At 36.2% G+C, this 12,802-nt stretch overlaps 1 protein-coding gene across 1 annotated transcript in view; it reads left to right on the forward strand.

Annotated features, from left to right (window-relative positions):
* The window catches only part of PTGFR (prostaglandin F receptor), a 31,134-nt gene extending 21,441 nt beyond the window's left edge, over positions 1 to 9,693 (forward strand). Inside the window, exon 2 of the mRNA XM_004603330.2 lies at positions 8,416 to 9,693. Within this exon, the coding sequence (XP_004603387.1) occupies positions 8,416 to 8,718 (303 nt within the window). The 3' untranslated portion in view covers positions 8,719 to 9,693. The remainder of the gene's footprint in view (positions 1 to 8,415) is intronic.
* Positions 9,694 to 12,802: the final 3,109 nt, after the last annotated feature.

The following is a 12,802-nucleotide window of genomic DNA, read 5'->3' on the forward strand; positions in this document are numbered from 1 at the left end:
TCTGAGAATCAAGCTTAAAGGAGGGATTTTAGTTGGGGGACTCCCAAGTATTATTCAGGCAGGTGGGGACTCCTGGAAATTCTTGGTCAGTTGAACTGTGTTCCAAGCATTGGCCCAAAAATCAGGTATTGTGTAGGCTTGTGGTTCTGGAAACTATCCAGGCAGCACTAGCAGTTTTTAGGGTCACAACTGGAAGTACTCAGGGAGTCTCCTTAGCTGTACCTAGTGATGCTGAGGAACTATGCATTGTGGGAAATTCAACTTGGGTTAACTTCATGCCAAGCATGTGCCTCACCTCACCTCAGAGAGTCTCCTTAGCTGCACCTAGTGATACCGAGGGACTTGTGCATTGTGGGAAATTTAACCGGGGTTAACTTCATGCCTTAAATCCTTTACAATCTCTGGGCCCTCAAAAGAGGAACATTTTTCTGTTATAATTTGAAGGCAGGTAATGGCAGGTCCTCAGCATTTATATTCTGGACACATCTGTGTTCATGTTGAGAAAGGCAAGCTGAGCTACCCTTTTCGCTCTATCCTGTCAGACGTGGAAGGATGGCCTATCTGCTGGAGAGCAGCAGACCTTGAGGCTGCTTCAACCTTTTTTTATGTTATTTATACCTGCCCTGTTATTTGTGCCCTACTGTCTACCAAGCAAATCACTTTGCCTAGTCGATGTCTTTTTCCCTGCTTACAGATTATAGAAAATGTAATTAATTGAGAGTTAATTAAGAGAACTAATAGAATACTTAATTGAGGGAAATTTTCTTTGGAGAAATGGAGAGCTAGTTTATTCTTCCAAGCCAATTTAGAGAGAGAAGTGCAATGATCACATTTCAACACAAGGTGCAAGACCCTACTCACCTGGCACAGGCTTGGATGATTGAACCAGATTATTGCATGGGCATTCTGTTTGACTTGGGCTAATATTCAAAATGCTGAACTGGAGTGATAGCATAGTGGGTAGGGTGTTTGCCTTGCACATGGCTCTCCCTCTTGGAGAGCCCGGCAAGCTACGAGAGTATCCCGCCTGCACGACAGAGCCTAGCAAACTCCCCGTGGCATATTCGATATACCAAAAAAGTAAAAACAAGTCTCACAATGGAGACGTTACTGGTGCCCACTCAAGCAAATCGATGAACAATGGGATGACAGTGCTACAGTGCTAATATTCTAAATATTTTTGAATCAGTATTTACATGACTTTTTTTAATAATGTAAGAGTACTGCTATTTATTCAGCCATTGTTTAAGCTGATTAAACTGGGCATGAACTCCACATTACTTTTTTAAAATTTAGAATATCACTGTATCATTGTATCACTGTCATACAGCTCATCAATTTGCTCGAGCGGACACCAGTAACATCTCCATTGTGAAACTTGTTACTGTTTTTGGCATATCAAATACACCACGGGTAGCTTGCCAGGCTCTGCCGTGCGGCAAGACACTCTTGGTAGCTTTCCAGGATCTCTGAGAGGGGCGGAGGAATCAAACCCAGGTTGGCCGCATGCAAGGTGAACGCCCTACCATGGTGCTATCACTCCAGCTCAATTCAGAATATATTAATTTTATTTTATTATTTTATTATTATTATTATTTTCCCTCCTTTTATTGATTTACCGTGAGATACAGTTATAAAACTTGCATGCTTGAGCTCCAGTCATACAATCATCAAACACCCATCCCTTCACCTGTGTATATTTTCCACCACCAAAATCCCCAGTATTCCCCCACGCTCCCCACCCCATTCCAACCCTTCTCCTGCTGTGTGGCAGACAATTTCCCCCATAGTTTCTTTCTACTTTGGTTCCATTCGCTATTTTGACACCAGTCCCACCACCACTCAAATCTGCCGAAAAGGCAGTGCTTAGATGATTGTTTTGTATTGCTTGTTATGGATAGAATATAATGTCCAGGAAATTCTGTCTTTCTCTTCTGGGAGCTTGAGTTTATAGTCTATGGGTTTTGGCCATTGATGAGATAACAAGACGCATAGTAATTATGTAGTTTGATATATTATATTGAACTGAAATGTTATTATTGTGTAGGTCTTATTTTCCTTACTACAATGTACACATATAAGAATTATTAGATAGCATTATTTTAATAGCTATAAATTTTTCTCTTGTGTTCTATTTGATTGTTGGAAATTATGTCAATTTTCTCATTTTTATGAACAACACTAATATAAACATACTTTGGAGTTTTGCACACTCTATATATTAACTTTAAAATAAATTTATAGACATAGAATTTATTATTTAAGGTAAGTAATCTTATGAAAGATCATGATATATTTTGCTAAAATGCCCTATAGAAGAATTAATCTAATTCTACAGAAAGATTGAGCTAGTTTTCATATTCACGTCCTCTTTCTTCTAAAAGTCCCACTTACTTTAAAAAATACTTTTAAAGTTATGGAATGATATCTGGAGAGATTAAGTGCTGGTCAATATCTCAAAGCAATGGAAGGAGAAATAGTCAATCCAAGAAAGCAGTGGAAGGAGATATAGTTAATCCAAGAATGCAATATTTAGGCTTATGGTTCTGAGGACTACCCTTGCCATATTAGCAATTTTTTCTAGTTTACTACTTGAAAAATTATTAGAGATTTCTTCCTATATTTTGCCACAGGCCATTTCCACTACCACAATTACAGATATAATTCATATTACCACCTATGAATTTTCAGATAAGGTACCTCAAAAAAGGTAGAAATCTATTAGTACTTTTCCAGAAGGTGCATCATAAAATTATTTTTATCTAAAATTTGGACTTAACATGAAGAGTATCATGCTAAGTGAAATGAGTCAGAAGGAGAGGAACAGACATAGAATCACTACACTCATTTGTGGAATATAGAATAACATGAGACTGACATCCAAGGACAGTAGACACAAGGACTAGCAATATTGCTCCATAGTTGGAAGTCTGTCTTATGAGCTGGGGGAGAAGGTATCTGGAATAGAGAAGGTATAACTAAGTCAATAATGGTTGGAGAAATTGTTTGGGATGGGAGATATGTGCTGAAAGTAGATAAGGACCAAATGCTGACAGCTTCTCAGTATCTATATTGCAAACCATAATGCCCAAAAGTAGAGAGAGAGAGTAAGGGAGAAATTGTCTGTTGTATATGGCAGGGGGAGGGCAGGAAAAGGGGGTATACTGGGGACATAGGTGGTGGAGAATGTGCACTGGTGGAGAGATGGGTGTTTGATCATTGTATGACTGAAACTCAAACATGAAAGCTTTGTAACTGTATCTCACAGTGAATCAATTTAAAAATAGAAGAAAAATAAAATAAAATAAAATAATTTAATAATGAAAAAAGAGTTGAACTTAAAAAATATTTTTAAATTATTTATTTTGTTTTGGTCTTCCTAAGTGATGATCAAAGGCCTAGGGATCCCATCTGACAATTCTCAGGCAACCAGGCTGCAGTTCAATGCAGGGGTCAGAAGATGCTGTACTGATGGGACTAATTGTTTCTAGGAATTACTCAGGCCAGTGTGGCGGTGTTCAGGGGCCTCCAGGCCTGCTCCTGGGGATGCTATGGAAACCAGGTGAGGTAAGGGATAGAACCAGAGTTAAAAGCATCCAAGTTAATCCTTGTATTATTTACTAGTTTGGCCTCCTAAAAGTTGGATTTTTGTGATTAAAAATAAGTCTTTTGGAGGGTCCTGAGCAATAGCACAGCAGGAAGGGTGGTTGCGTTGCAGGCAGCCAACTCAGGTTTAATTCCCAGCATCCCTTATGGTCCCCAGAGCACTGCCAGGGGTAATTCCTGAGTGCAAAGCCAGGAGTAACCCCTATGCATCAACCCGGTGTGACCCAAAAAGCAAAAAAAAAAGAAAAAAACCTTTTAGAGTTGTCATTTAAAAGTTCAAATGGCACAAAAGCAGTCTGTTTACATACTGTAGGAATAGTGTTTTATTTTCAGACAATGACTGATTGTCTCAGTTTTAACTGTATCTTTTGCTAACAAAATAATTTATTACACTTGTTATTATTATGCTAATATAGCAGTAAATGGCTGAGCTTCTGGGTTCTTAGAGGTAATGAATGACTAATAGAAGGTAAGCATGGCATTGTAGCTATGTTCCCCCAAATCATGTCAGAGATATATCATTGACAGTCCAAGGGCTGAATTTACCATTTCAAATAAATTAGTCTTTTATTTTTAACCAAAATTAAAATAAAATACAAATTAAAGAATAAAATTTAAAAGCGGAAATAATTCTTCCCCTCCATCAAACAATATAACCAATCTAATCTGTGTTCTACTGCATAACAGTACCATGGACTTCATCACAGCTGGCTATTTATTTATGGTGATGATTCCACAATTGGAATAAACAAGGATAGTTCTGTGTATTACCCACAGAACTATATATATACATACATATACATATACATATACGTATACATATATATGGACTGGAGCAATAGCTCAGTGGGATAAGCACATTTTTCATGGGGAGCTCTGAGTTTGATCCCTGTCATCACATGGTATCTTGAACACCACAAGGAGCAATCCCCAAGCTCAGAGCTAGTAGTAGCTCTTGAGTACTTCTGGAAGCCCCTTCTCCCCTCAAAAGAGCTGTACCAATTAACAATTATTCATTCACCTAATCACAATATAAAGAATTGTCACATATGGTCCCATGAATCTTATACATTATTTTTATTCTGTTCTATCTCCAGCAGCCTCCCCCCACTCCTGATTTTTTTTTCCTGAGCACAGGTAAATATTGGTCATATTGTTTACTTTGGATTTAGAAGTTCATTGTAATTTTGACACCTATGATTTTTACTATGCATCTTAATTTGTTCGTTCATATAAAATACACACTAATATTAATCCATAAAGTTGTGAGGTGCCTTTGGCCTGTAGGCTTATGTGAGCCTTTTGGTGATTTTCTTTTTTTAAATTATATAACTTTTATTTTTAAAAGACACTTGTGAGCTAGAGAGATGCATAAGCCCTAGTACCACATATGGTCCCTTGAGCACTACCAGGAGTGATCCCGGTACACAGAGCCAGGAGTAAGCCCTGAGCACCACTGGGTGTGGCCATAAAACAAAACAATTAAAAAGATACTTATCTACATAAAGTCCTATGAAATAATAAATCACTTTATTAGAGTTTGGAAAATTCTTCAGGAAATGTTTCTAAATTTCTAAATAATAAACCAACTTAACCAGTTGAAAATTTCTCCTTGGGAAGCGTCATGTGTTTCAGAGCAGATGCTTTGCTAAAACATCTTATGCTACAGTCTGCCTTAGCTATTCAAAGTGTTGCTAGCAACCAAAGTTGTCTTTTGTTTCCAAAAGAGTGGTTAGTTAGTAGCACCATCAATCCCCTACAGCTTCTCTTTACTTCACAGATGAGATGCTAAAAATAGTTAAGGCATTTTATATGAGTATTTCTTGTTTGGAAAGAAAATATCTATGTATCTATCATTGACAATGTTTAGAACAAAATCAATTTTTTTCAGCCTAATTATGAGTTTGAGTAGCTAGAAAACTTTTCAGTTGTGTTGAAAGCAAAGTTGAAAGTAAAATACATTACTTTATAGCAAGAGAGGACATGTAAACAAACACATTTTCATATGCACTTGTTCTTCTAAGACCTGGCATTTTTTTTGGCTTTTTTGTTCTCATTATTGCCAAAGAGAAAAGAGTTTATGGATAAAAGAATAACAATTTGAGTGGTTTAAAATATTATAAGAAAAAAATTCTGCAAAAGTACATGGGAAGATGAGCTAAAAGACAAAAAGTTATGAGAGGAAGGTTATTCTTGAATGCTGAAATAAAGTCATGCCACTCATCACGGGGTGAAAGTGGAAAGAAACTGGAAAAATGTAGAACTTCATCTTATTCAATCCCTTTGAGAAACTATTACTCAATAGTTTAAAAACACCTTTCCACTTGGAAGGCAGTGTATTCACCATTGTACTACAGTACCTTTCCACTTGGGACAGACAGCCATTCTTCTGAAAGATATCTCATTGGTTGGCATTTGTCTCCACTGACTTGTATTTCAGTTATATCCACTCTTAAATCTCTAGAGATTTGAAGCAGTGTATTTTATTAGCACAGGCTCCTGTTTTTAAAAAATAAAGGATAATTGCTATATTCATAGGAAGGCTGGGTGGGGGATGGAGTGATAATACAGTTAGTAGGGCACTTGCCTTGCATGTATCAGTCCTTGGTTTGATCCCTAATGCCTCATATGGACTCCCCAACAGTCCCACCCTCCCTGAGCCCCCAAAGCAGTTAGTTTTTCTTGAATGCAAAGGCAGAAGTTAGATCTGGGCACTTCTAGGTGTAGTCCAAACTGCCTCCCTTCTTCCCTCACCCACCAAATGGATGAGAGAGTTCTAGAGTCAGTTAGAAAGACGAGACATAAACAGACAGACATAAAAACCTGAAGAGTTTAACATGAGATATTAATTCTGATAATATCCAGAATCATCTCCTACTTGTCAAACCCTGAATCCACCATATTTCAGTTGGGTGACGGGATAAGTTGCACAATTTCTCCATGCTTTTTTCTTAATCTAAAATAAGGATGATGTTAACTTTCCTCAGAAGAGTTGTTTGCATACTAAATATAGTAGAAAAATATATTGAATTGGTATCTGCTGCTCAGACCACGTAATGCCAGGAAGCAAACCTTGTGAGTCACATGCAAAGCATGTGCTCTAACTGCTCTACCGTCTCCCAGACTCTGATTTAATTTTATTTATTTATATTGGAAGAACTTGGGCTCCCTCCAAAAAACCCAATTGTTGCTCAGTAGAGACTCCTGGCTCTGCACTCAAGAATTACTCCTGGAAATGCTCTCAGGGTTTACCATATGGGATACTGGGGATTGAGCAGGCGTCAGCACTTGCAAGGCAGACTCCCTACCAGCTGTACTATATCTTCCTCTCCCTGATCTAGTTTTTTTATGTATGGATCTGTAGCAACTAAACTTAGGAGCTTTGTGAATATGAGGTGAGCTAAAGTACATAAGGCATGTAACTTTTTCTTTTCCTTTTCCCTCTTCCTTTATTTATTCCTACTGTGCCCCAGTCACTCTTGTGGCTGGAGTTGTCAGATATTGATCAGAATATTGGAAAGCCTGCAATAGGTTGACCAAAGCTTCTTTAAAGTGAAATTAATGTGATTAAATCATTACTAAACTTGATTTAGCAGCAATTGAATTTAATGTTTATTATACAGAGTGGGAATGGCAGAGTCCTTTAGCCAAAATAAAGTCCTCTAAAAGATGAGTGTGTGCAGAGAGGAGGAGGTAAAGAAGTCTCTGTTGTACCATTGTAGCAAGGAAGGAGTTGGTCCACATCCCGTGAGGAGTAGAGATTACTTCTGACTGTGCCGTTGGGTGGAGGGGCTCATATGCAGGTTCAACCACATGCAACTCAAATGTCTTACCTCCCTTACTATTTCTCTGGTATCTTTCATTTTGCTGTTTGTTTGTTTGGGAGTCACACCTGGCCATACTCAGGAGTTACTCAGGGATCACGCACGGTGGGTTTAGGAGACCAGAAGGAGTGCCAGGGATTGAACCAGAGTCAGCTGTGTGCAAGGCAAGTTCCCTATCCACTATCTCTATGGCCCTTAGGTGTGTGTTCTTTTTTTGTGTAAATAACATACATTTTTATGTTTTGGGCCACTTGTCTTTCAACTCTTTGTATCACCAAGACAACGTAAGACATTTTTTTCTGATAAAAGCTAACAGTAAGACTTAATTTTCTTTTCATTTGGGCTTTAGACTTTATTACATTTCCTCTTAAATAATTCCTTTAATTTTCCACCTTTTGTCCATTTGGACCTAATTTCTTTTGACATGAAAGGTGTTTTCAGAGTTCTTATCTTTTGTCTGTTTTGAACAGTTTATTTGGAAAGCAAAGCTGGGCTGAGTTGGTAGGCAAGTTCTAACAATATCACATATCATGTGAGAATCAATCTTAGGAGCTGTAAATTTAAAATAATGCAACTATCATTTATCTATATGTTAGCTTATCTGTAATTTTCTTACATAAATAAACTAGCTTTTCTCTGAAGTATATAAATGTATGTTGGCTTTGAAATTACTATTCCAAGAAATAATAAATGTCACTTACTGTTATCCGTGTTGATCCTCCCATGGGTAACTCTGGTCACTTGACTCACCTTATATAAATTATTTTTCTAATTCTTTTTTCAATTTGAATATGAAGGATTAGGCTATGTGCCAATGTTGACATTATTGTTGATTTCTTTTTTTTTCATTCTTTTGCAAAATAACATCACTTTGAAGTTAAGTGAATTCTATATTCTATATAGCATATGTAGGTAAGTTAAAAAAAACTATAGGGTCAAGAAAATACCTACATTAACTTGTATTCCTATTTTGTTTCTTTTGCAGGTGACAATGGCCAACATTGGAATAAATGGAAATCATTCTCTGGAGACCTGTGAAACAACAATTTTTGCTCTCCGAATGGCCACATGGAATCAAATCCTAGATCCCTGGGTATATATTCTTCTACGGAAGGCCGTCCTTAAGAATCTCTATAAACTTGCCAGGCGATGCTGTGGAGTACATGTCATCAGCTTTCATGCTTGGGAGCTTAGCTCCATAAAAAAATCCTTAAAGGTTGCCGCTATTTCAGAGTCACCAATTGAAGAGAAAGTAACCCAGCAGGCACCTAGTCTAAGTGGACAGTAAGTTGGCATAAATATAGGTCAAAACTAAGGAAAGTTTTGCTAGGATTTAGTTAACTGGATGAACATAAGCTTAACTGGAAAATTCAGATATCAGCAGTCCTATGTTGTCAATTTCAGCTTTTAAAATTTGTCCAGCTAACTATCTAATTGCATGTGTTCATTTGTTTTTGTCAACTGGAGATAAATACAATGAAATAATGCCAGGGAAATCAAACTGAAAACAATATTTTCACCTTATCTGTGTTATTCATGCTTTTGGAATGACTCTGTTGAAGCCTGAAGTAATTACTTGGCATATTTGCCAAAGAGCATCTAAAAACTACCAGCACAGTGAAATGGCTATTTTGGGGTTACTATTCTTTAGCTTTCTCAGAGAATAAACTTAATAGAAAGGAGTGCCCTAATGTTTTGATCTGGCCTGTTTTACTCTGTGTTATATTGTCTTATTCAATATATGCATGATTATGTTACATAGGATTCATTATGACTGATTATAATGACTTTCAGACTTAGCGGTTTGACTGTCAGGTGTCAGTTCTGTTAAGCCTGTTTAGAATGAGTCCATCCTTGTCACATTTGACAAATGTGAATGCTTGCAATTATTATCATGAAGATCAGTTATTGTTTGAAGAGGAGATTTGGGTGGATTAAGCCATAGATTTGCACAGTTTCAATAATTGATTTTTTTCTGAAAATTCTAGTACACTGAGGCACAGTAAATAATTTCTTAGAGAAACAGATTCTCTGTAGCACTTGTATAATAAGCAAGGTGCATTATACTACAAACAGGAACATAAACCATAGACATAGGTGCAAAGAAAATGGAAAATTATGCTTTATCTTGAGTCCACCATTCCAATGTCAAGAACAAAAAAAATTATATATATGTTTAGGCATGTATAAAACTATTTATATATATACATACATATACATACATACACACACATATATATACACACATGCATGCATTGAATGTTCAAACACCCTGAAACTAATGTGTTTGTGCTTTCCAACACACACACAGACACACAAGGATCAGATATTTCTGTGCATATTAGCAGAATAGGTTCGTGACATCTTTAAGATGGCATCTTCTACAATGAGTCATGGCATTTGGGGAATCTTCATAATGGTTAACCAAAGATATAAAAGGATTTAAAAAATACAAACCTCTCTCCAGATTTCACAGTAATGCTTTAGACTTTTTATCTACATGTTTATATAAATCAAATGGAAGCATTTTAATTATCATCAAAGTGTCCTGGGTCTATGAGTATCAGGGAATTTTGCTGTATAACAGGAGAATTTATTTCTGAAATTGAGGTTTTTATTTTTATTAACTGGAGTCCATTTTAAATTAATCTCACTGGCAACATGAATAATAGTACAGTGGGTAGGGTGCTTGCCTTGCACACAGTCAACCCAGGTTTGATCCCCAGCATCCTATATGGTTCCCTGAGCATCACCAGGAGTAATTCCTGAGTGCATAGCCAGGAGTTACCCCTGAGCATTGCCAGGTGTGGCCCTGAAACAAAACAAAAAAAAAAGTTAAGTTATCCATAAAATATTTCATTCAAATAAATTTAAGTTATTTTGTTCACGAAGGTTTGGTTTTGAAAGGTATTTTACATTGAAAAAAGTTGTTAACTATCATAAATTTTGGAACATTATTGAATAAATTAAAATGAATTAGTTTCAATAAATATTTAAAGGCAAATATTCCCACTAGTACTTTAGAAGGGAAACACACTGGCACATAGTATTCATAATTTAAGAATAGAGAATTATACTCACATAATTTATTTTTCTGATATAGAAATGCTTGATAAACTTTTGCCAAACTGAATTACAGACAAGATTTTATTAATTCATAATTAGCATGGTATTGCAAAGTTTTTTTTTTAATTTTTAAATTTAAACCAAGAAACACATATTGGTATACACATCTCTGTATATTTAAAAGAAAAGGCACTCTACCTTGTGTTTACTGTTTTATATATATATATATGTTCTCAAGGGCTGGAGCAATAGCACAGCGGCATAGCATTTGCCTGCACGCAGCCAATCCGAGTTCGATTCCTCCACCCCTCTTGGAGAGTCCAGCAAGCTACCAAGAGTATCTTGCCCGCTTGGCAGAGCCTGGAGAACTACCCGGTGTATATGCCCAAAACAGTAACAATAAATTTCATAAGGGAGACGTTACTGGTACCAGCTCAAGCAAATCAATGAGCAAGGGGATGACAGTGACAGTGGTATGTTCTCATGTACTTTAAGAGCACTTAAACCTCAGAGGAACTTATACAGATGTTCTTCTAAGTTCTAACTCAGAAAAGCTTAGAGAATATATTTATTTACATAAGTAATTTGTTGATGTTCTATAGGCTGAGGCAGGAACAAGGAAAAGAAGCCAAGGCATTTCTTTTTGTGCTGGATAAGGTACTGCAGTGAACACTTCCGTGCATAGTGACTAGGGAACAATAGGGAGGTCAAATTCTCATTCTGAGCTCCAAAGTCCTTTTCATGGATGCTTTAAATTATACGGATTTGTTCTATTCTATTTGCCATCAAGGTCCTGTGTCTTCATTGAGGAGTTAATGTGACATTGATCAGAAATTGTGGCTCTATGTATCTTGGAAGAGGTTTCTGAGTTATCTATTTGATCATAGGTCTAGAGTAACTAAGTGAATCCTTTGATATTGCTCAATTGAAGAGACAGGCACCAAGGACTGAAAAAAATTAGTCCATATATGCACTTATATGGTTTTGTACTTTCAATCAAAGGTAAATAAAGCAAAGTGAAAACAACAATGTTCATACCTAACTTCAGAATTTTGTTATTATATGTTTTAGCGTAGTTTTGAGGCTTATTGTATAAATAAAAAATAGAGTAAAAAATCCATAACGAACATTCACTCAAAGTGGAAGTATATTTCGTCAGATTTATGAAAAGTAAAGTAATACAAATAGTTTTGAACAAGTCACCAATTTTGAAGTTTTAAAGTCTATTTTGAAATTTATTTTTATCAAAAAGTTACTAAATTTCCCTTCTCCTTAGGTAAAATAGTATTCAAGTGTCATGTTACATAATATATCTAAGTATTTATGTTATACTATTTAAGGCAAATAATTTGACAAGGCCAGAATTTTTTTTTCTGATGTTAATAAATTAAGAAAAGGAGACCTGGGGCTGGAGCAATAGCACAGCGGGTAGGGTGTTTGCCTTGCACGCGGCCGACCCAGGATCGATTGCCAGCATCCCATATGGTCCCCTGAGCACCACCAGGGATGATTCCTGAGTGCAGAGCCAGGAGTAACCCCTGTGCATCGCCGGGTGTGACCCAAAAAGGAAAAAAAAAAAAGAAAAGGAGACCTATATAAAAAACACATTTAAAAAAAAATGAATACAAAGTCAGTATGTTGACTCATAATTAGCTGTGGTTGTATTCACAAATATTAGATTTCTTACTGATGGGTTTAATTCTGTTAGAAATGTCTTCAAAATATTTTCAATAGGTACAAAGTTCTTTGTAATGATTTATATTGCTAAAGTGGAAAATGTTTAGAAATTAGTGCACACACAGTGCTATATCTATCTTGCATAATAAATAACCTTGTTTGCTCATTTTCAGACTTCAAAGGAAAAAAAATGTTTCATTTTTGTGCTAACCTGAATTTCAAACCTAAATTAGAGCACATGTTAAATACACAGAGTGAACTACTTTTTGTGCCTAGTTTCACATATTTCACTATGGTTGTTTCAAATGAATAAACTAGAAATATAAAGAATAAACATGTGCATTTTCCTACTTCTTCATATAGGTTTCAGAATATTTTACCAGCTGATGATGTTGGATTTCAACTTGCTACTGACATTTTCCAACAGTAGATAAATGTTTTGTGTGAATAAATGTATGTTGTGCCCTTCTTGTTGGATTGTGTAAAAGATTACTGATATGTATATTTTGTTGCCTGCATCAATGGACAACTCATGTAATTTTAGTGCCAGTTTAGGACTTCAAAGAAATGATTTCACAATAAAGTTGTGTTGTGTTTATTCAGAGTGCTTTTTTGGGAAAATTTTAAAA

The sequence above is a fragment of the Sorex araneus genome, chromosome 5 (assembly GCF_027595985.1).
Source record: "Sorex araneus isolate mSorAra2 chromosome 5, mSorAra2.pri, whole genome shotgun sequence".
In the NCBI taxonomy this organism is placed as follows: domain Eukaryota; kingdom Metazoa; phylum Chordata; class Mammalia; order Eulipotyphla; family Soricidae; genus Sorex; species Sorex araneus.